The 21016-nt window shown below is 41.0% G+C and overlaps 1 protein-coding gene across 1 annotated transcript in view; it reads left to right on the top strand.

The window, feature by feature from the left end:
- Nucleotides 1–3428: 3428 nt before the first annotated feature.
- Nucleotides 3429–21016, top strand: part of abca3b (ATP-binding cassette, sub-family A (ABC1), member 3b) — a 40848-nt gene continuing 23260 nt past the window's right edge. Inside the window, exons 1-17 of the mRNA XM_083976556.1 lie at nt 3429–3690; nt 4778–4871; nt 7169–7415; nt 10176–10303; nt 12001–12166; nt 13046–13305; nt 13405–13521; nt 14438–14558; nt 16460–16633; nt 16730–16911; nt 18436–18582; nt 18677–18806; nt 18904–19058; nt 19404–19559; nt 19660–19870; nt 20053–20203; nt 20546–20644. Coding sequence (XP_083832682.1) covers nt 4818–4871; nt 7169–7415; nt 10176–10303; nt 12001–12166; nt 13046–13305; nt 13405–13521; nt 14438–14558; nt 16460–16633; nt 16730–16911; nt 18436–18582; nt 18677–18806; nt 18904–19058; nt 19404–19559; nt 19660–19870; nt 20053–20203; nt 20546–20644 — 2498 coding nt within the window. The 5' untranslated portion in view covers nt 3429–3690; nt 4778–4817. The remainder of the gene's footprint in view (nt 3691–4777; nt 4872–7168; nt 7416–10175; nt 10304–12000; nt 12167–13045; nt 13306–13404; nt 13522–14437; nt 14559–16459; nt 16634–16729; nt 16912–18435; nt 18583–18676; nt 18807–18903; nt 19059–19403; nt 19560–19659; nt 19871–20052; nt 20204–20545; nt 20645–21016) is intronic.

Below are 21016 nucleotides of genomic sequence, written 5' to 3'. Positions count from 1 at the left end.
ACAGTGGTTATTGTAATGGCCCCAGGCTGTTCACAGGCCGCCAGTTCAGTCTTGAACCTCCAGCACTTTCCTTCAATTCTCAATGCTGTTCCTCACCCCTGTCAGTCTGCACTGGTCCGTCATTTGACAGAAGATCAAGAAGCTTTGAGGTTTCAGACAAGTAAGGGAAAATAAATATATAAATATGACTTACCTAGAAACTTGCCTTTCTATCACATTGCATTTCATTTACATGTTTACAGGTATGGAGTAAAATACCTCCCATGAACCTAGACTCACAGTCAGCTCTCAAACCACTGGAACATAACTCGACTTTCCTCAGGACCCTGGTACAATCGCTGCCGTTTCTGTTGTTTTACAGGCTTCTCTCAGATCATGTTGAGTAGTTGTGAAGAACCTCATGGACTTGTTTGGGGGAGGCGGGGTGAAACTTCATTGTTATGACCATATTTTGAAAACACAGCTACCATGTTATTTTGATTGTTTTGGTTATCATACTCTCTGATATGCACTGTCTATACAAGAATCTCTGTTGTATTTGATGAATGTCATCAATACGTGACTACTCTGTCATAGTCATCATTGATGAGAATGTGTATCTGGAGCCTAAAAATATGATTGTATTCATTCATGTTCAGTTTTGTCCTATGTTCTACATGTTTGCCAAAGGTACTGTGGTGTCATTTGTGTTTTCAGGACCATCTACTCCGAAAGAAACAGAGCTGTGAAATGAGTCTTTTAGTTGTCTGCACATGTACACCAGTTGTGCTGGTAAGTGTTCTTGATCAATGTTTAAACCTGGAGCACACTAATCCCATCAGGAGCACCAGTCCAATATTAAGATGTTACCTGTTTAACACTTTGTTCAAAAAGATATACTTTTTAATGCAATGAGCCAAGAATCACTAGCTGGTTGACTGTTGTACACACTTGATATCACCCAAGTGTTTGGTGCTCCACTCTTTAATTTATCAACTTTGAAGCAATGATGCAACAGAAAATTCTTAACATGCCAGTAACGTGTACTTTACCCAGTTTTCTTCCCATCTGAATTAGGTCTAGCACTTTTATTATCACCGGAGGAGCACAATTCAATGAAATGTGACCATTTTATGCTTGAACAATCAATACTAAGGTATTCTTGAATGGATTTGTTTTGCCTCTGTGGAGTGAAGTGGAAGCTCAGACACTAAAAGAAAATGATTACTTGATGGGATTTTTAAAAGTACTTTAATATGCCTCCTTCATGACATGGAGTATACAATCTCAAAATGATTGTGACTGACTATAAATGCATTTTTAACTGTTACTCCAGACTGGTTATCGCCTGTGTTTTATAAATGTACATAGTATATGTATAGATGGGGAAAAAAAAATAACATGCCACTACTACTTGAAATTGTATTTGCTTCATTCCAAAAAGGCAGTGTTTGTTGTGAAATGTCTGTTTTTTCTACAGTACAGTGTTTCCTTGTTAGACCTGTTATGTGAATATGTCATTTTTGTATTGAGTTCAAGTAAAACAAGCCATTATGCATTTTTTGTCGGTGTCATTCTTCATGCCTTTGCCACTACGTGGATAAAGTTACAATATTTTTCGCCCAAACTGATCCATGTTCAGTTTCAGCAAGACTTGGTTTGGTTTTTGCAGTGTGCCACATTATCCTTTTTCTCACCAAGCTGTTTTTCTTGGACCATGAGAATCTCAAGTGGAAAAAGTAAAGCTGCACTAAAGACTCCAGGGAGAAATCAAGTAACATTTCTTAGAAAGTGTAGTTCAAAGTACCTTGTAGAAAAAGTAATAGCATGTGTATTATGTTGCAGCAGTGACTGTTTGTGTACCAAGAAAGCTTTATACATTTTTTTCCTGTGGTAAAAGAAGAAAAATCAAACCTCACTCAGGCAAGACCTCCATTTGAACAATTCTAGCTAGCAAGCAAACATTTTTTTTTTGTTGCTTTATGTAAACAAACCTGATGTTAGCTGGTAAAGTAATAGCAACAGGTTTCCAGACAATCTAACACTACATTAATGTTAACTGAATTAAATCCTCTGTTTACACTGAGGTCAACTTATTTTAACTTATCAAACTAGCTAGTTTAAGAGCTGTGTGTTTTCAGGTTCATCGTCTCTGGAGTGGGCAGTATGTTTTCTTTGTAGCTGTGGAGGAAAAAGAGGCTTTTTTGTTGTTGTTGGAGCTGCTATGTCTTCCTGAGGTTTAGGATGTGGTTTATCCATGACGTTATACTGTTAATAAAGTGGTTTTAGCATTAAGTAACACTGGCTTTTGCTGCCTTGCTTAATGGCATGCCTTCACAGCGATCAGGATGAAACTAAGATTGAGCTAAGGCCCACATTCCTCTCTTGTTACAAGACACTTTTTTCCTGGACCACAAGAATCTCGAACAACAATACAAGGAGAGAATATTTCATGGACAATAATAGCTACGTAGCTGCACTATACTGAACTTCCTCTTGGTGACTGAAAGCTGCGCTCAAGGAGGGCATCAAAAACCAGGTGGCACCATTTAGCAAAGCTGTAGCCAGGATTTCAGACAGAGTTTCTTTTCTTCTTGTTCTTCTTTTTTGTGTGCAAGTTATCTTTAAATGGAGCAATTATCTCAATAAATTCCTCTGTAATTTTACAGCTGCTCATGAACTCAACACAGTTGACGAATATTTAACCAGCTGCCCTGGATTCTTATCTGTTTTCCCTATAAATGCTGAAATACATGGACTAATTGCCATTTTAAAGCCCTCTCTCTGCCTTCTGGAGAGGGCTTTAAACATTTAATCCATGTATAAAAAAAAGAAAAAGAAAAAAAGGACAGATATTTTCTGCAATAGCAAATGTCTGTACTGAACCCTGGCCGACTAACTACTGTATCTAAAAAACAAAACAAAAACAGCTTTGAATGTAAGTGCAACGTATTGCATTTATTAGGAGGATCCAGCCATTTTAGCCTGACCAAACTCAAAATCAGGATATGCCCTTAAAAAAAGCCTGGTTATGTTGGAGGTTTCTCTCCATGATAATGTAAGGTCTTGATCATAGGACCCTTTTTTGTTTGGCGATATTCTGACTTGTTGCTGTTGAAATAAGACTGAAATAAATTAAGTCACAGTGGTGTTTATTTAATGACAAGTTTAACCAGCTTCTCTTGACCTAAAGACACACTCCTTTTTTGTGTTCAAGCTTAACCAATTCCTCCAATATATATATATATATAAAAAAAGGACCACAATTTTTTTTTTCTACCAGTGTAAATTGAGCCACAGCCACCACATATACAGTAAATATCGCTATTTCCGTACAGCTGTGGCCGTAAAGCCCAGGTGTTGGGGTCACATGACACATCCAGCGAAGTCACGTGACGCGTTTTGTTGACGGTACTTGTCGCTACATTTTGCGATGAATACACGGGCTAATCCCGCAGCAGGTGCAATGTCATCTCGCTAGCAGGGCATCAAACTGGACCGGAGGAGGAAAACCTGCACCGGATAACACACGTCCTCGGCTCGACTGATGTCCAACCGAGCCTCGGTGCTGTCGGTAAAAGAAAGAAGCCCCGCTGTGATGGTTTTCTCATCGGTTTAGGACAAAAAGGGAGGAACTGTTTTCACCTCGACAGGAAAAAGGGGGACCCGGAGCTTTGTGAAGTTCATGCGCCGAAACCAGCTTTTTTTAAGGTAATTTGAAACATTGACGTGACAGAAGATTACTGGGTCGTTTTGTCGAAGACATTAGACTGTGAGTCAGCACATTATATACCTACAAAAAAAACCAAAAAACACACAACAATTTCCATGAATAACATTCACCAGAATCTATGGGATTGACGAGCAGGTCGCTTGTCCAATCAGGATGGCCAGAATCCTGCGTTAGGCCAATCAGAGACGAGAGGAGACAGGTTCCAGTTAATAAGGAAAACATTCACGTCCGTGTCCTATATGCTTATTATTCACAAATAATACGGTGGCTTTAAATGTGTAACCAGTGGTCTTCTGAATTGAATTAGGCCGAATGACCCGTGATGTATCGTGAACAGGATGTAGCCACTTAAAGATGAATGGCGTTAGTGTGAAATTGAGACTTTCTCAACATAACCTGTTTTGTTGCATTCATGAAACTGCGCTTTGCGGTGAAACAGATAGACCACTGAGGCCATGATGAGACTCTGATGAGGTAAATCCGGTGGTTGCTGTATCTTTAGTTTATTCATTGATCGCTCTGTGCCTTTGTATCTATGTGACTATCAATATTAGCAAACGGCTCAATAATTTTGTTAGCGGTGTTTACTGGCTGTTTGATCAGCTACAAGAGCCATGTTTCACTTAAAAGATAACCTCCCTTTGCTTGTTCAACTGGTTCAGCATGAGGATGTTAGCAGCCTTTTGTTTTGTTTCTTTCTTTCTATCTCTGGCTCATTTGCCTTTGTTTTTCTTTTTTTCTTAGCTGAGCTCATTTCCAGGCTGATAACACCCCTTTGTTTTATAGTAGACCTTCCCCCTATCTCTGTTTTTGAATACTGGAAATTTTATTCTAATTGCGGTGTTGCTGATTCCTTAATATCACTTCTCTTTTTTTTCCTCTTTTGTTTTCTCAAGTGTTTTTATTCTGCTAAATGGAAACTGAGATCAGAAAGTTTGCCAGCCTCTGCAGCTGATCAGAGAACTCAAGATCACATTCAAGCAAAACCTCATAAACTTCACAAAGGATCTGGGGTTTTATCTGAAACTGAAAATGTCACTCTGTTTCTGTCTTCAACCTCTGTAGGAGGCCGACTGGACTGACCCCTGTGTAGCTACTGATCAAAATGGCTATCGTAAGACAATTTGGACTACTGGTGTGGAAAAACTATCTTCAGCAGGTAAGTTTGAAGGAGGTGAAGGTGACATTGTTTGCAACTGCGAGTTATCAGGCGTAGAGCTGTGTTTGCAGAGCAGAAGCAGTTATGACAGTGTTTATTAAGTTATGGGCTCAAGTGATGTCATAAAAACAGTAAACTGACTTAACACTTTGTCTACTATAAATTTAGGATGTTATCCAGTTACTTGGAGACTTTGTGCCTGGGCTGCATTGCTGTATCACAGACCTCTTACTAGGTCAATACATTGGTCTTGCTCTCACATGCTTTTCCCAGCCTTATATGGCTGTCTCTTGTGAAAATTATAACTTAAGTTAGCGCGTTGCTCTAAATACAAAATTCTTGCGACACATATCATGAGACTTTACCATGAGACTTTTTTTTTTTTTACTGTTGTGCAACTGTAGATTCATGTGTCATTATTTGTGTGTTTACCTTCTCATTTGTTGGATAACATGTTAGACAGGTTGCATGCACCAGATCACATCTCAAAACTCCAAGTGAGGCAGCGTGTCCTACAGGAACAGATTACTGAACAAATATGTAGTTCATGGAACATATCATCAGACTCAGACTATGTGCTCAGTTTACAGAAGATAGGAAAAAAATGTTACAATAAACAGTGTCTGATTTCCACCAGCGTAGCATATCAGTACATTTCTGGGTGTGTGTATTGCTCTGAATGGCTGCCTGCATAGCATTAATATCAGTTAATGGTTTCACAACGCTGCAGCTATTCTGAAATGGAATTGGCTATCTGCTGCATAGCATTGCTGGTGTGATGCCGTTGCTCCATCTCTCTTTGTCCACCCACGGCTATTCCAGTTGTGGTTATCTAGAGACTACAGGGACTCCATTAGGTCCAGACAGTGGGAAAAAACATACAGTAGGCTACATCTTGGTGTTGCTTGGTAGCAGAATACAAACACAGAATACATAATCACATAATCTGTTTAAAATATGTAACATATTATCACATTTTACCCACGCAAGGAAATTATAAACAATCTAATTTAGGCCTGTAAAAAGCATTTTTATTTTCCATGTGACCATTAGGCTTGTTCTCTGTTCTATAACGACATTTAGCCTAACTTGATCATGAAAATGTGAATGCGTGCATTAAGGAAATAACTATATTGTATATTACTCACCCCCACTAAATAAGAGCCTTTTACAGGAATTAATAAAATAGCTACTTTAAACCATGTTTCCTCCATTAACGCAGCAAAGTCCAAGATGAGGTTAATGATTTCTAGGCTGTTTTTACCAAATCACATACCATCTGGCAGTACTTGAGACAATAACCCCAGTGTTATTTTGTTTCCTCTTCAAGTTTTATTTTTAGTTTGCCAGTGCAACATTACCTGTATGTCAGAGTCCACATGGACCCTGGCCTACTGGCATCAGTGGCACTGTACATGACTCACACACACATTATTTATTGTGGCTTTCTTATAGTGGTATTTTGGCGCCATATACATCAATTACTGTAAACCAAAAACATGTGGTGTTTGGGGATTTAAAAAACAGAAGATATCATCTAAGCTCAACAATCATTCAGTGTATCTTCCATATTTTCATTTAAAAAAATCATATAATGTCTCAGGAGGTGTCAAGTAAATGAGACGGTAGCAAGAGTTTTATGCTTCAGCACTGGGTTTCAGAACAATATGGCATTTGACTCATACTGCTGAGTGGTGGACTATACATGGAGACTATGGGGAAAATAAGCAAAAAAAAAAAAATGGCTCAGTGGTCAGTGTTGTCTGGAGTCAGAATGCTTGATCGATTTTGTCTACATAAGCAACAATTTTGAATCAGGTAGCACCTAACTAAAAGATAAACTAGACCGACAACACATTTATTACCAATTTCACAGGTTTTGACCTGGGTTGCTAACCCTCATCCTTACCCTGCTCTTGGGTTTGATTTATTAATGCAAGTGATAACTGATTTAGGTCTGAACGTGGGAAGTCTCCTTCTGAGATTGACTGTGTAATGTCCTGAAACTGTCTGAGTTACTTTGTACTCCCATCATTCAACAGGAAGAGGCTGTCATATAAATTATTCTTTATTTAAACTGTCTGTGAAATTGTCTGGGTTCAATTCTAAAGAGTGTGAAAAGAATATATTGGTGCCCAGTCTCCACCTTGACTAATAATGATATGCTGTTTGCACTTTTGACAAGTCACTCTGTTTTTTTTTTTTTTTTTTTTTTTTTACCATTTTAATCCTATACATCCTCACACATCCCTCCCACCAAACAGACGACTGATCATCTCTCTATTTCTGTGCTGCAGAAACGTCAAATCCTGGTAACATTGGTGGAGATCCTCCTGCCCTTGCTCTTCTCCTGCATCCTCATTGTGCTTCGTCAGAAGGTGCCTTTCAAGGCCTACCCGAATGCCACCAACTATGAGAGCTACTCTGTGGACATATTACCCAAGAACTTCCTAGAGCAGTTACAGCTGGCCTATGTGCCCGGGAACTCCAGTGTGGTGCGTCAGGTGGCAGAGGATGTGCGAAACAGCCTGTCACTCTCCTCAGGTGGGTGAACGTTTGACTGGGAGTGGGTGGCAGGTTCAGTACAGCACTCTTTGTTTGTGCAAGAAGCACTTTGATTCCACCTGTAAAATCTGTGAAAAACCAGGGTATCTGTTGCATAATGTAATTTTGCTACTGACCAGTGGACTCTTTACACCGACAAGCACTGAAGATTAGTCAGTGGCAATTTGAACTGTAGTATAATTTGAACTGTCAAGTGTTTCACTGGTTGTTTTGTTAAAGTGATCCTTTTTACTTTTTTGTTTTCCTGTTATGAGTGAGGCGAGCAGATCGATACCTCTCTCATATCTGGGTGGTAAACATAAAGCCACAACCAGCAGCCTGTTAGCTTAGCCTCGCATAAAGACTGAAACAGCAAGGCTGGCCGGTTTACAGAGTGCCATATCATGTTTGTTTAATTTGTTTTAAAAAATACTGAAATGTACAGATTAATGGCTGTGATCTTGTGTGGGGATAAGTGCTGAGCTGTTTATGCTAAGCTAACCCACAGCCTTCTTACATAATATCCTACATAAATTCCTCTATTGTGGATCTGTTAGGTGTAAGAATGTTGATCGCTGAAAGGGAATGATTTGCTTATGTTGGTTCAGTATGCGTTTTGAACAATATTATCAATATCACTGTTCAGAAAGGTCTAATAGAACATTAAAGCAGAATATCATGAAAACAGTCTCATGTAAAACTAGTTTATACCACCAGTCTCACTGTAATGGTAATTTACGGTCACTGTCACTGTTTACTGTCACTATAAAATATTGAATTTTCACTTTTGCTCTTAAAAATTATGATTCTGTTGCAGCAAAGCTCGAGGGTTGTATATCCAACCGGAGCTTGTTTGGACCACCTTTTATTAGCAGTGAAAAGAAATACCTCGGCCTCAACACCACTTGTGATTCAGGGCAGACCTGGGAATACTGGTTCCTCTAGAAACAATCCTCAGGAGAGCGCACACCCTGCTCTCGTGTCAGACTGTAACAGATGGTTTAGACGGGGGGAAATAGAGGAAGGCGATAGTGTAGCATGTTTCTCTCATCCCCCAGTGACACCTACCCTCCATCTCTCGCTCTCTAATTGACAGAATCACACACACCTTCTCCGCATGACCAGCTGCCCTGATAAATAAATGCAGACATCTGACTGACAGGTGTGCAAACAGGCTGTTTACACTTTTTTTTTTTTTTTGCCACATTGTTGGAAAACCGTAAAAGATGGATGTAAATGTAGGTGCAGTGTGAGGATGAAGACTAATATTAGGGAGCTGGTGGATGCATCAGCAGGCCTGAAGGTTGTCCTATACTATACACAGTCCTGCGAGATCCCAGCTCAGTCATTAATGAATAATTTAGCTGGTCTCAGCGTTCAGAGGGAGAGGTGGAAGGGAATTAAGGTTGAGTTTTAGTATGCGGACAGAGGACCACCAAAGTATGTCCTCTGACTTAAATAAGGACCTTTCTGAAGATTCTCTATTATATATGACAACACTCAACACAGGCCGATGATGTTTCAAATGTCAAGAGTTTCACAATAATTGATGTGGGAGGACAAGGCACGACATCTGTGGTTGTACTGTATATGGTCTATATGTGTTGTTGATGCCATATGTGTTGTTGTTAAAAGGGTGCATTGACTTCACAAATATTATAGGTTTATTTTATTATAGTTTATAGGTTATTTTTCAAAATATTATATTTGAAATTAAATGAAACTCTACTTTTACTTTGAATGAGAGAATTACATGAACAACCAGGAAATTATTTCATTTTATTCAAACCTCAGAATAATTTAAAACAGTCAAACTCTCAACTAAACTAGTGGTTTCCATTCCCAAACTTCTTTGTCCAACATATTCTCATGTCTCTTAGGTCATTTATTTCTTTAGAACCCCTTAATCAAAACTACAGACAGATAAACAGATGTAGATCTGGCCTGCTGTGTTTCTCTGAGCAAGTCAGATATTCATTTCTTTCAAAACTACTTCTATCTATGAAGCCCCTAAGGTAGAGCTGCTGAGTTATTCATCTAGCTACTCGATTCAGTTCAGAAGCATTCATGAAGGGGCAACTGAAGTTAAGAGCGCTGTCGTGTGAGGCCATATTTGTATTGCTGTGTTTCACAGCTGTTTGTCCTTGACCTGTCTCCCCGCGTGCACCTTGTGCGTCTCCATGCGAGTGTTTATTTTACGAGGCTGACCCAGATGTAACCCTGGGACCAATGTGTGACGCTGCTGAGCTTTTCAAGACTCTGAATACCTTCATGTGTGTTTTGATAAGTGGAATGAAAAAAATACCATCGACAAAGTACAAAAAGGAAATATGAAAAGGATATCGAATCTGTTATTTATCTATTATTGAACTGCTCTCTGTTTTCATTCAGCCTTGTTGGGACTGTTTGGGATTGTTTTTTTACGAGCTGTTCATAGCATTGATGAGGTCATGATGTCTTTATGCTGCACCTTTGGCGGTATCTCTTCCTTTTTTGTGTGGTCTTGCATCTGTGTCAATGAAGGCTTGTATGTGGGTGTGCTGAAGTGCAGCTTTAACTCTCTTGAACATTTGATCTGGTGTATTGATAATATTGGCCATAGAATTCAGTATGCTGACCGCGTCTCGACAAACTTCCTGGATGTCGCTGAGAATAGCAGGCACCAAGGTCAGGTTGAAGCCAGACGTACGTGAGATAAATACCATGTAATATCTAATGCAGTGTGTGTTTTTTATGTGTGTGTTCATGTTTCTTTTCCAGTTCGTGGCTTTGAAACAGAGGAGCTGTTTGAGGAATATGTGAAGACTGACCCTCAGTCAGGAAACCTGCTGGCCGCTGTGGTGTTTGAGCACCTGTTCAGCCATGACGATGAACCTCTGCCCCTAAAGGTAACACACAGGACACACACACAGACACTCACTTACACAATGCATTGTTTTCTTTTTTTTAAGTTTCTTTTGTTGCCTTCAATGGACAGTATAGCTGAGACAAACAGGAAATGGGGCGGCAGAGAGAAGGGGAATGACATGCAGCCACCCGAGTTGGGATTGGATACTGGGCCGGCTGCTGCGAGGACTTTAGCCTCTGTATATGGGGCGCCTGCTCTACCAGCTGAGCTAAATAACGCCCCCAATGCATTGTTTTCTTGTCTAGTGCAGACTGTGCAGAGTAACATAAAAGAAAGTTCTTCAAGTGTAAAGCATGACCTACTAACACATACTGAATACTGTACCGGAGCCTGAAGAAGCTATATGCGAAACACGTTGCTTAAATAAATCATAGATCATCCATACAGTCTTGGGTTAGTGTGCGGTATGTTGCCACATTTTGTGGTTTTCTTTCTATTGATTGTACTTTTACGCCACACTACCAGCACCTCGACTGTTCGCTGTACACGGGTATTTTTCTAATGTTTTGAATACTGTATGTTACATACAGTATGTGCCACAAATGGCAAACCATTAAAAAACCTGTTTGTCTACATGTGCATTCCAGCGGCTTAAAGACGCATTGTCAGGTTCATTTTCAAAGCAGAGTAGTGCATGCTAACTATGGAACATGATAATTACAGTCAGGTTGTCGTGTGCACCGGCCAAATGTGAAGTAGAATACAAGTCGAGCTGAGCCCGATCCTCAACAGCGGATAGATGAATTCACAGCTTCATGCGGTGTGATCCCGTATGAGAAAAGCATTATCTGAGGGTGATGGAAAAGTCTGACAGACTTAATAGGATTGGAAGCCTCAGCCAGCCAAGGCTCACAGCAGCACCGGGGAGACAGAGGGACACCCACATTTTAAGGGTGAATCATCCTCCCATTTTTATAGCCGGTCTTATCCTGTGCGCCTGTTCCCCTCTGCTGCTTTCATATCAGTCCAATTCCGCTTCATCGTCCTCGTTGAGGGATCCATACGGCCGTAAACATGGATGCACAAGCCGTGGTAAAACAAAACATAATAGAAAAACAAATCGTTCTCCTGGTATGTGTTGTTACCACCCCCCACTCTGCTCGTCTCAGCTTTTTGGCACATGGCTTACAACGCCTTATCACAGGCTTCATAATCAAAGCAGTGAACAGTTCAGCCAGACAAGGAGGGTCCAAAGTCTTCTGCCACAACAATATCACATCTGTTTAATCACTCTTTTATGTGGTTCAAGACAACAACAGTTATAGACATCCAGTGAATTGGGATGTAGAAAATCCAATTAAATTGTTTTTTTCTATTGTTCCTTTCATGTTTTTTTTGTTTTTTTACTGTGCTCATCTTTGCAGCTTATCATTTCCTAAACTGTAACAGGATTGATTGTGTGTGGATTTTTACTTTGAAGAGTGGCAAACAATAAAGAAAAGGGCATTAATTAACAAGGAATCACCAGAAATCAGTAGCCTATAGTATTGATTCTGGATCAATGGCATCCAAGAGAAAGCCCACCATATTTAATGATGTAATGACTATCTTGGCTTTTACTTGCTTTTTGATTTATTCTCTGCTAAAAAAAAAAAAAAGGCACAAAGCCAAGTTAACGGAGAGACCCAATGTGTGTTAAATCCACAGCTTTAACTCTTCTGACTCTCTCATATACAGGTGAGCTACCACCTACGGTTCTCTTTCACCCCACGCAATGCCCCGCCCAAGGAGAAGTCGGAGCTGAACCCAAACAGCGACCTGGACTGGCACACGCTCAGTCTCTATCCCCTTTTTCAACTGCCAGGGCCGAGGGAGCAGTATGACAAGGAGGGCGGCACACCAGGTGAGACCAGCTGCCGTATCCTGCCATTTGACCTTTTGAGTCTCTTTTTCTGTGTCTCTTTCTACCTTTTTTTTCTCTCCATCATATCTGCCGTGATGAAACCGTTTGATGTTTATCAAATGAAAATATTGAATGTTTTTAAAAATCTCTCACAGGAGTTATTCATGTGAGCATCAGCCTCTCCACAAAATCATGCCTTACCGTTTTTTAACCCTTTTCTACTATACGAGGAGTACGGCTGATGAAAAAGCCCCTCAACGTCGTACCTCCTATTCTATAGCAAGAGCCCTCTGTTCAGCCTGTGTTTCCATGGCAACCGTGCCCTCTGCACATCTTTGGCACGATCGGCGTCGATCTACTCCTGGCACTGTCGGGATACAGTGTGCCCTCGCATCATTTTTGTGGGAATTGCGTTAGGTGTTGGGGCACCGATCAGGAGGCATCAGATCAGATGCACTTAATGTAATCTTCACGTCGGTCCAGCAGGTTGTGTGATTTATGGGGGTTTATTAGGGCTCGCAGGAGACGCTGCTTCGCTGTCACGCCATCAGGCCCAGACCTTTCTTCGTAATGAAGTTCCAAAGTTGAATGCAACTATAATGGGATGAAGAGGCCTACTCAAAAAGATGAAGTCATCCTTACAGCATAATTTCCCCTGACAAGCTTTCAGAATCTCATGAATATGGATTGCCTACCTCCCTATGCATAATAACTCACTTGTGTCCCTCAAGGCCTCTTAAAGTTAGAGCTTTGCCTTGTGGAACCAGGCTCTTGGAAATCGTGGTTTTGCCATGAGAAAATCCTTGGACCCACATTAACTCTGATACAACGGAGGTATTAACATATTTTCCTCATGGTTAATATTTCTTTTCTTTTAAGGTTATTTCCGAGAGGGCTTTCTGGCGGTGCAGCACGCGGTGGACCGAGCCATCATGTACTCTCACAACAGATCCGCTGCTGCCTCCCTGCTGCGACAGATCAGAGTGGTCCTTTCGCGATTTCCCTATCCTCCCTTCATATACGACGTCTTCATCCTGGCCATTCAGAATCAACTGCCCCTCGTACTGGTGCTCAGCTTCACCTACACCTCCCTCAACATAGTACGAGCCGTGGTGCAGGAAAAGGAGAGGAAGCTCAAGGTGTGTTTGTGTTTGTGTCCCCACATGGGCTTTTGTTCTTTGGCTTGAATGTGTGATTAAAAACCTCCAGACTGACCGTTTACCTCTGCCTCTCCCTAGGAGTACATGAGGATGATGGGTCTCAGCAATTGGCTCCACTGGAGCGCCTGGTTCCTCATGTTCTTCCTCTTCCTCTCCATTTCAGTCTTTTTCGTCACTGTGCTGCTCTGTATTCAGGTAAGCTGGTGTTACAAATCATTACATATCATTATATAATCCACATTCCAACACACAATGCCATTTGCCACATACTTAAATAAAAGGGTGATGTAATATTATTATCACCAGTACAGTATGTGTAATATGTACTTACACAGTTGAGCCCAGCGGTAGTAAGATGTTATGCAATTTGTCCCGAGAGAGTTTGAAAGTTGTTAAACCTGGTGAAAAAAAGAGCTGTGAAAACCTTTGAATAGGAAATACTGTAAGTACACACTTATTATTATATTAATCAATCATAATAATCATAGTTTTCACTCACTTCATGTCATTTTTCCTTCAATGGAGGGAACATTAAATTTGAACAGAAAGTTTTATTAACAAGATTAAACTGAGTGATGCGTTCTCTGTCTATCGAGCGCACAGCGGTTGTATGCACACACACACGCACATACACCCACTACACTGACACTTGACGGCCTGATCCGGCTAGACAAGCACTCATTTGCATATGTTGCCCACACAACGATGGGCCTTACAAGTTTTCATTGGCCATACACATTCATTAATTCACAGCACAAGCTCATATACTCATCGCTTCACCGTCTCCAAAAAAGAGCCAGTGATGCATGTCGTGCACGTGACACGAGCCTAATGAGTGAGATAAGGAAAAGGATGTATGGAGAATGTCCTGTTATTGTTATCTTATGTCAACTGAAGAATGAAGTTAGTTTATTTGGGTGTTTTTAGCTTTTTTCTTTGGGGAGATTAAGAATCATGAATGAGGGGACAAAACAACATGACTCGACAAAAAGCAAAATCTGACGAATCAGATTCGACTATTAGAATTGTTAGTCGGGGACACCTCTAGTGAGAGGTTATAAACACTTTAGCAAGTCATAACTGAGCACTTGGACTGAATCTGTTATTTCAGGTGAGCCCTAACGGAGCAGTGCTGACCTACAGTGACCCCACGCTGGTCTTCGTCTTCCTGCTCCTCTTCACTGTGGCCACCATCAACTTCAGCTTCATGATCAGTGCCTTCTTCTCACGAGGTGAGTGTGTTTTCTGTGTCTCCCCACTCGCTTAGATAAGATAATTATATTTCTTTTCTTGACCGTATGTCTCTTGCTTTGAACTTCATGTGTGGTCTTTTGTTTTTCCTATTTACCACACTCTCCTGCTTCAGTGTGGGTCTGCTGTTTGCTTTTCACCCCACTCAAAGCATGAAACGGCAATGAAAAGCTCACAAAGATCCAACTTGCACACCATAATTACATACATGGATTGTCTATAGAAGTGTAAACATTATTGTTGTTGCCTAATCCCTGATCATTTATCACATGTTTTTATGGGGCCATTTCTAGGTGAAATGTTATGTTCACTTAATTAAAATAGAGCTGGTTACTGAGTTCTCTGAGCTCTTTTCATGTTCAGCCACGTGAAATGAAAATACTCTGATACGCCTGAACAATGCTGGCAGTAAAGAAAACCATTTGCATCTTATCTCTCTCCTTTCAGAGCTTCTCATTCAAAACGTCTTTCGCCCTGTTCCAACTCTCTCAGTGCTCATCAGCCTTGGTTTTATTATGCCTTTTTGCGACGGCAGTTCCACACAAGTGCTTATTTAGCGGCCATAAGCTCCAGTACAGTGTTGTTGGGTTTTGCAATTACGATTTGAAGAAACCTGAATCATGGCGGCTGAGAAGAAAAGAGACTGCTTCAGTTTTGTAGTGTCCAATGTCTCTCTTCATTAATCACATTGTATTCCTGCCCTCTGAGCAGCGTAATACACTCTGTCACCTGCCCAGACAGTTTTCCCTTTATTGCTTTGACATAATGAGGTTGTGTACCTCAGGTGTCGTCCTCCTGTCCTCCCCCTGCTGTCTCTGCCCAGCTGCATTCTTTTAGCCTCACCTGTCTTTGGACCATGAATAATTGTTCGACTGTAATATCCAACAGCATAAAATATAATAGTGCTGCCAAAATGCAGCGGTTAAATAACGACAAGGAAGCAGGAAAGTTATTTTTTGCATGACACTGTAGTCCTGAAATCAGAACTAGGTTCAAGGGAATTCCTTTTATGTAAATTATCATTTCTGGACAAAAAGAGGGAGGAAGAAATGAGGGAATACTACAGAAAATAGACCAAACCAAAACCTTCAGTGACAGTTTTTGAACATAGAGGGACTATTTATCTCTTCTTGCTCTTTGTGTACAGCTGTATATGTCTTCCGACCTACCTCTGTTTCAGCCTCTGGGCCAATATCTCATCAACACCTGGAGGGATTTTCCTTAAATTTACTACAAACATTCTCTTGAACTAAAAGGTGAAATGGTTGGATTTTGGCAGTCATGTTAAAGGTCAAGGTCACTATATCCTCACAAAATATTGTATCAGCCATAACTCACAAACTCATGTCCAATAGGATACAATTATGTTTTGTTTTATTTTATATCTAAATAAAGGTACAGTAAGCTTCACTGAGACTTCTGGGTATTATTCAGTGCTTCACCTCAGAAACAGAAGGGAAGATTGTGAACATGTTTCCTGAAAGTTGTCTGGTTGGCAGAGGCATACGACTGCGAGGCAGGAATTCTAGTTGGTAATAAATAATTGCATGTCCCTCGTAGGCTGTAAATGTCACGTTGTCTACCACAAGTGCTCTTTTGTGAAGTCTTGTTGTGCTGTTCCAAACTGGAAGTAAAAACCTCTTTATTCTCACTCATTCACCGTCCTCGACTACAGTGCGTGTGTGCGAGCGTTTGAACTGCTTGAAATGCTCTTCATCTGTAACTTTAATAACAAACAGAGCGACAGGAGCAGTGATTGCACCGTTCCATTTCGTTTTTTCTTTTGTCAAACCCTATATTGTTAAAGGCTACATGAATTTTACTGTTGTTCATTATCCCGCCAAGCAAGCACTGACTTCTTCTCTTTTATGTCTTTCCTCAGCGAATGTGGCGGCAGCGGCGGGAGGTTTCATTTATTTCCTGAGCTACCTGCCTTATTTGTTCCTGTGGCCACGCTACGACTTACTCAGCCATGTCCAGAAGGTGTCAGCCTGCCTTATCTCCAACGTGGCCATGGCCATGGGTGCTCAGCTCATAGGAATGTTTGAGGGCAAAGGTGAGACCCCACTGTTGTGTTCAAAGTAAATTACGTCCACAAATGTTCCTGTATGTGTTACTTACAGCTTTGATATTTATTTTTCTTCTCGTCCAGGAACGGGGATCCAGTGGTGTAACTTGTTTGACTCTGTGACGGTGGATGATGACTTCTCCCTGGCCCAGGTTCTGGCCCTGCTGCTGTTTGACTCTGTGCTTTATGGGCTGGTGGCCTGGTACATGGAGGCAGTATTTCCCGGCGAGTACGGAGTGCCTCTGCCGTCATACTTCTTTGTACTGGTATGCTGCACACTGAGCAACTCACACCATGCGTGCACAAGTATGATCACTAAGGAACCAAAGTAACCCAATACAGATACATTTGTGGGATGACCAGATGATAACAACAAGTAGAAGACAATTAAACTGAAGTTACAGTGCAGCTCTTTTTGTTCCTCCTCACCGTGGCTTTGGACTTGGCAGCGTTACTGACTACATCAAACGTGAAAGCAGTAGACCAAAAATAAAAAAAGGAAGTGGTGCATGAGCAAAATAGCACCTAATCATAAGGGCGCTTACTGTAATCGCCTTTCTCTGTAACAAACTGTAATGTGGTTGCTGTGAGAATTAGCAGTGACGCATATCATCAGAGTTCAACAAATTTTTGATGTATTTGTTGATTACCTCATATTGTTTTATTACTATTATTATTGATGAAGATAATGATACTGATAATAATACCATATTTTTATCAATACCGTTTCATTGCCTTTTAGTCAAAGTGTTTCGTCACAGGCATTTCAATTACATTAGAGATTTTACAAACACATGATGAAATTGGAAATCTGATAAAATCATCCATGGGGTGATTGCTGTGATTATTTTTGCAACTATCCATCATCTATGGACAGACTGTTAAAACTGCTAAAAGTTCATTCAAGAGATGTGGCCATATCAATTTAAGAATTTAAGCTTGATAGATGAGGATATGATACAAAACAAAAGCTTTAAAAAGCAGACAGACAAAAATACAAATGCGGGATATGATTCTACCAGAAATATAACTGCACAGTGTACACAAATGCTGCAGACGGGTGGTGTTCAGCTCCCAGAACATCATTGGATAATTTCAAGGTCAAGGTTGAGATCCCTTGTACGAGAAAGTTGTCTTAGATTAAAGAAATCCGTGCAGTCAGTGAAGGTGGCTCTAATAGAGTGACAGCAGAGGTCACAACATATCGGCCAGAGGAAGTCTTTGTGTTCAACTAGTTAGAATAACAGGAAATGTCTGAGTCTGTTCAGCCAACACAAATATGGTTTATCTTTCTAACGACTGTGGCCAATCACGAAATGGCGTGCCTTTACACACACATGAACATAAACTCAAGCTACTTCCCAGTAGTTAGGAATTCAAAAGACTGCCAGCAGGGTGTGGATTAGACGTTGACGCACTTTTCTTCTATGTCCATTGTGTGTGTGGGTGTGAGACGTTGCTTCTATAGAGGAGAAAGTGAGGGTTCGACTCTGGTTCTTAGGAAGGGAGGATTGTTCTGAGAAACGATCCCCTCTAAATGGGAGTATACATGAACAATGTTAATGTCGGCCCATTCTCTCTGTCTTGTGTTTTTATGAATGAGTGTGTTCCTCTACCGCCCTTGTTGCATCCTGCAGTAACTGAATTGGAAAAGGTTGAGCGAGATGCACAGTGTGTAAATTGAATTATGAAGATATGTTGGAAAACGGTGTACTGAAACTATAGACTGCTTTTTACACAAGGTTTACACAAGGCCATGTTCATCTCACTCATCTTCCTCTCATGTGCAGCCTTCATACTGGTGCAGCAGCCCTCGCATGGCTTTGGTGAATGAGAAGGAGGAAGAGGAGGATGCAGAAAAGGCTCTGAAAGGAGAGTTCATTGAGGAGGAACCAGCTGGTCTAGTCTCTGGGATCAAGATCAAACACCTTGTTAAGGTGAGCATAATGACCAGATGTGTGCAGATGGTAATTAGGTATATTGTATCTTAAGGAGCTGGACATAAATGTTTTGGATTCATCCCTTTAACAGGAATTCAAAGTGGGCAACAAGACGCGGAAAGCAGTGCGGGATCTTACACTGAACATGTTTGAAGGACAGATCACAGTGCTGCTAGGACACAATGGTGCTGGCAAGACCACGACGCTGTCCATGCTGACAGGTGAGTAGGACACGGAACAGGAAATACTGTCACACACGATCAAACATGGATCATTTAAATGATTTTAATGTACCTGCCTTCATCCCGACGCCTGTAGGTCTGTTTCCTCCCAGCAGTGGCAGGGCCTACATCAACGGGAACGACATCTGTCAGGACATGGCCCTGATCCGTCGCAGTCTGGGTCTCTGTCCACAGCATGACGTACTGTTTGACAACCTCACCGTCAGAGAGCACCTGCTCTTCTATGCACAGGTACTCACACAATCATGCTTGTATACAAAAACACAAACATGAGCACTGAGTAAATATACCCACATGGCATGCACTCACTCAGCGGTCACATAGTTTTAGCATTATACATTTATTTGACATTTATGGGAATAACCACATTTGCATGGAAAACAACCATTTAAAATGTATAAAACCCAGCAAGAAAATACTCAGAGAGGGCACAAAACAGCTTGACATAATTATTACAATGTATTTACATAGCTAGACGAGCAGGATATGTGCAAACACTTAATTCCAGAGTTAATTGACCATAATGAGGAAATGGATCTGTTTCTAATCTGTGTCATTTTTCTGCCTCATCTCCAGTTGAAAGGCTACTCCAGAGACAAGATCCCAGATGAGGTGGACAGAATCCTCCGTATTCTGAGCCTCGAGGACAAGAGGCAGGCGCGTTCAAAGACCCTCTCCGGTGGCATGAAGAGGAAACTCTCCATTGGCATTGCTCTCATCGGAGACTCCAAGGTAAAGAATTTCAGAATCATTATTCATCCTCCATTTATTTTGTCGTTGCATCTCATTAATACGCTCTTTTTAATCTTTTCCTCACTTCACCCATCCCCAGGTCGTAATGTTAGATGAGCCTACATCAGGAATGGACCCGTCAGCTCGACGCGCCACCTGGGACCTTTTGCAAGGGGAGAAACGTGGTCGCACCATTTTACTCACCACACACTTTATGGACGAAGCCGACCTACTTGGTGACCGTATTGCCATCATGGCAGGAGGAGAGCTGCAGTGCTGCGGGTCACCACTTTTCCTTAAGAACAAATACGGTAGGTGAAGAATGGAGTGGCTTCAGCAAGCTTGAAAAGGGACACAGATGTTGTAAAAATACATGATGGTAATATTTGCAAAGGAGAGTAGAACACCTTTTTTATTATTGTAAATTATTTATATATTTGTATATAATTGTATATTAATTACAGAGGCCCATTTTCTTTCCTTTGCTCACCAGGTGCTGGCTACCACATGGTGATAGTTAAGGATGCTCTTTGTAACGTGTCCGAGATCACCCGCCTTGTCCACATGTATGTTCCAAACGCCACAATGGAGAGCAGCGCCGGAGCCGAGCTCTCATACATTTTGCCCAAAGAAAGCACCAGCAGGTGAGTCAGACCGGTCTGTGCTTATATCTACAATACACACAATAGCACAGTGCACAGCATGAAATGGCCCAATGCTTAGAAACGACCTCTGCTGAACTAAATGACTGAAAGAAAATTACTCTGGCCTCTTAGAGAGGAGGCAGACCAAAGAATGTCTCAGATTTGATCAGCACACTTAGAAAAGAATTTAAACATATTTACATTGTCTAACCTACACTGGGTCTGCATTAGAAACTCCTTTCTTCTGTTTGTTAGTTTGTTAATGTATACATTTCGTTTCCAAGATTGAATTCATGAAGAGCTCATACTGAATGAGTCTTTATGCTATTTGCATTTCCTCAGGTTCGAGCTGCTGTTTGCTGAGCTGGAGATGAACAGAGAGGAACTGGGCATCGCCAGTTACGGAGCTTCTGTGACGACTATGGAAGAGGTTTTCCTAAGGTAGGAGAAACATCCCATCCAGGAACAGGATAGTTTTGTTTAATTTCCTCTATCAGCTCGATCTGACTCGGCACCAACCTTCCTCCTGCTAAGCACTTTTTCAATTAAACAGTAATTTCAGCAATTGACTGATGGAAACCACTTGGACATTTTATAGCATATTAGAGAATTGGAAGTGGATAAAAAACATTTTACATAGCTCGGCAATCATCATACATCCTTTTTTAATTGTGAAGCTTAAATCCCTCTGGAGTCTGGGTGGGGTTGTTTAAAACAGTTCTTGTCACACATCCATGAAATCCTTTTCACTTTATCAGTGTAACAGGAGTTAGTTACGCAGTTAAAGTTAATAAAGAGGAATCCAGTGTCGAA

This window comes from Trachurus trachurus (genome assembly GCF_905171665.1).
Source record: "Trachurus trachurus genome assembly, chromosome: 8".
Classification (NCBI taxonomy): domain Eukaryota; kingdom Metazoa; phylum Chordata; class Actinopteri; order Carangiformes; family Carangidae; genus Trachurus; species Trachurus trachurus.
Note: the sequence above shows the minus strand (reverse complement) of the source record. Positions and strands in the feature narration are given on the sequence as shown.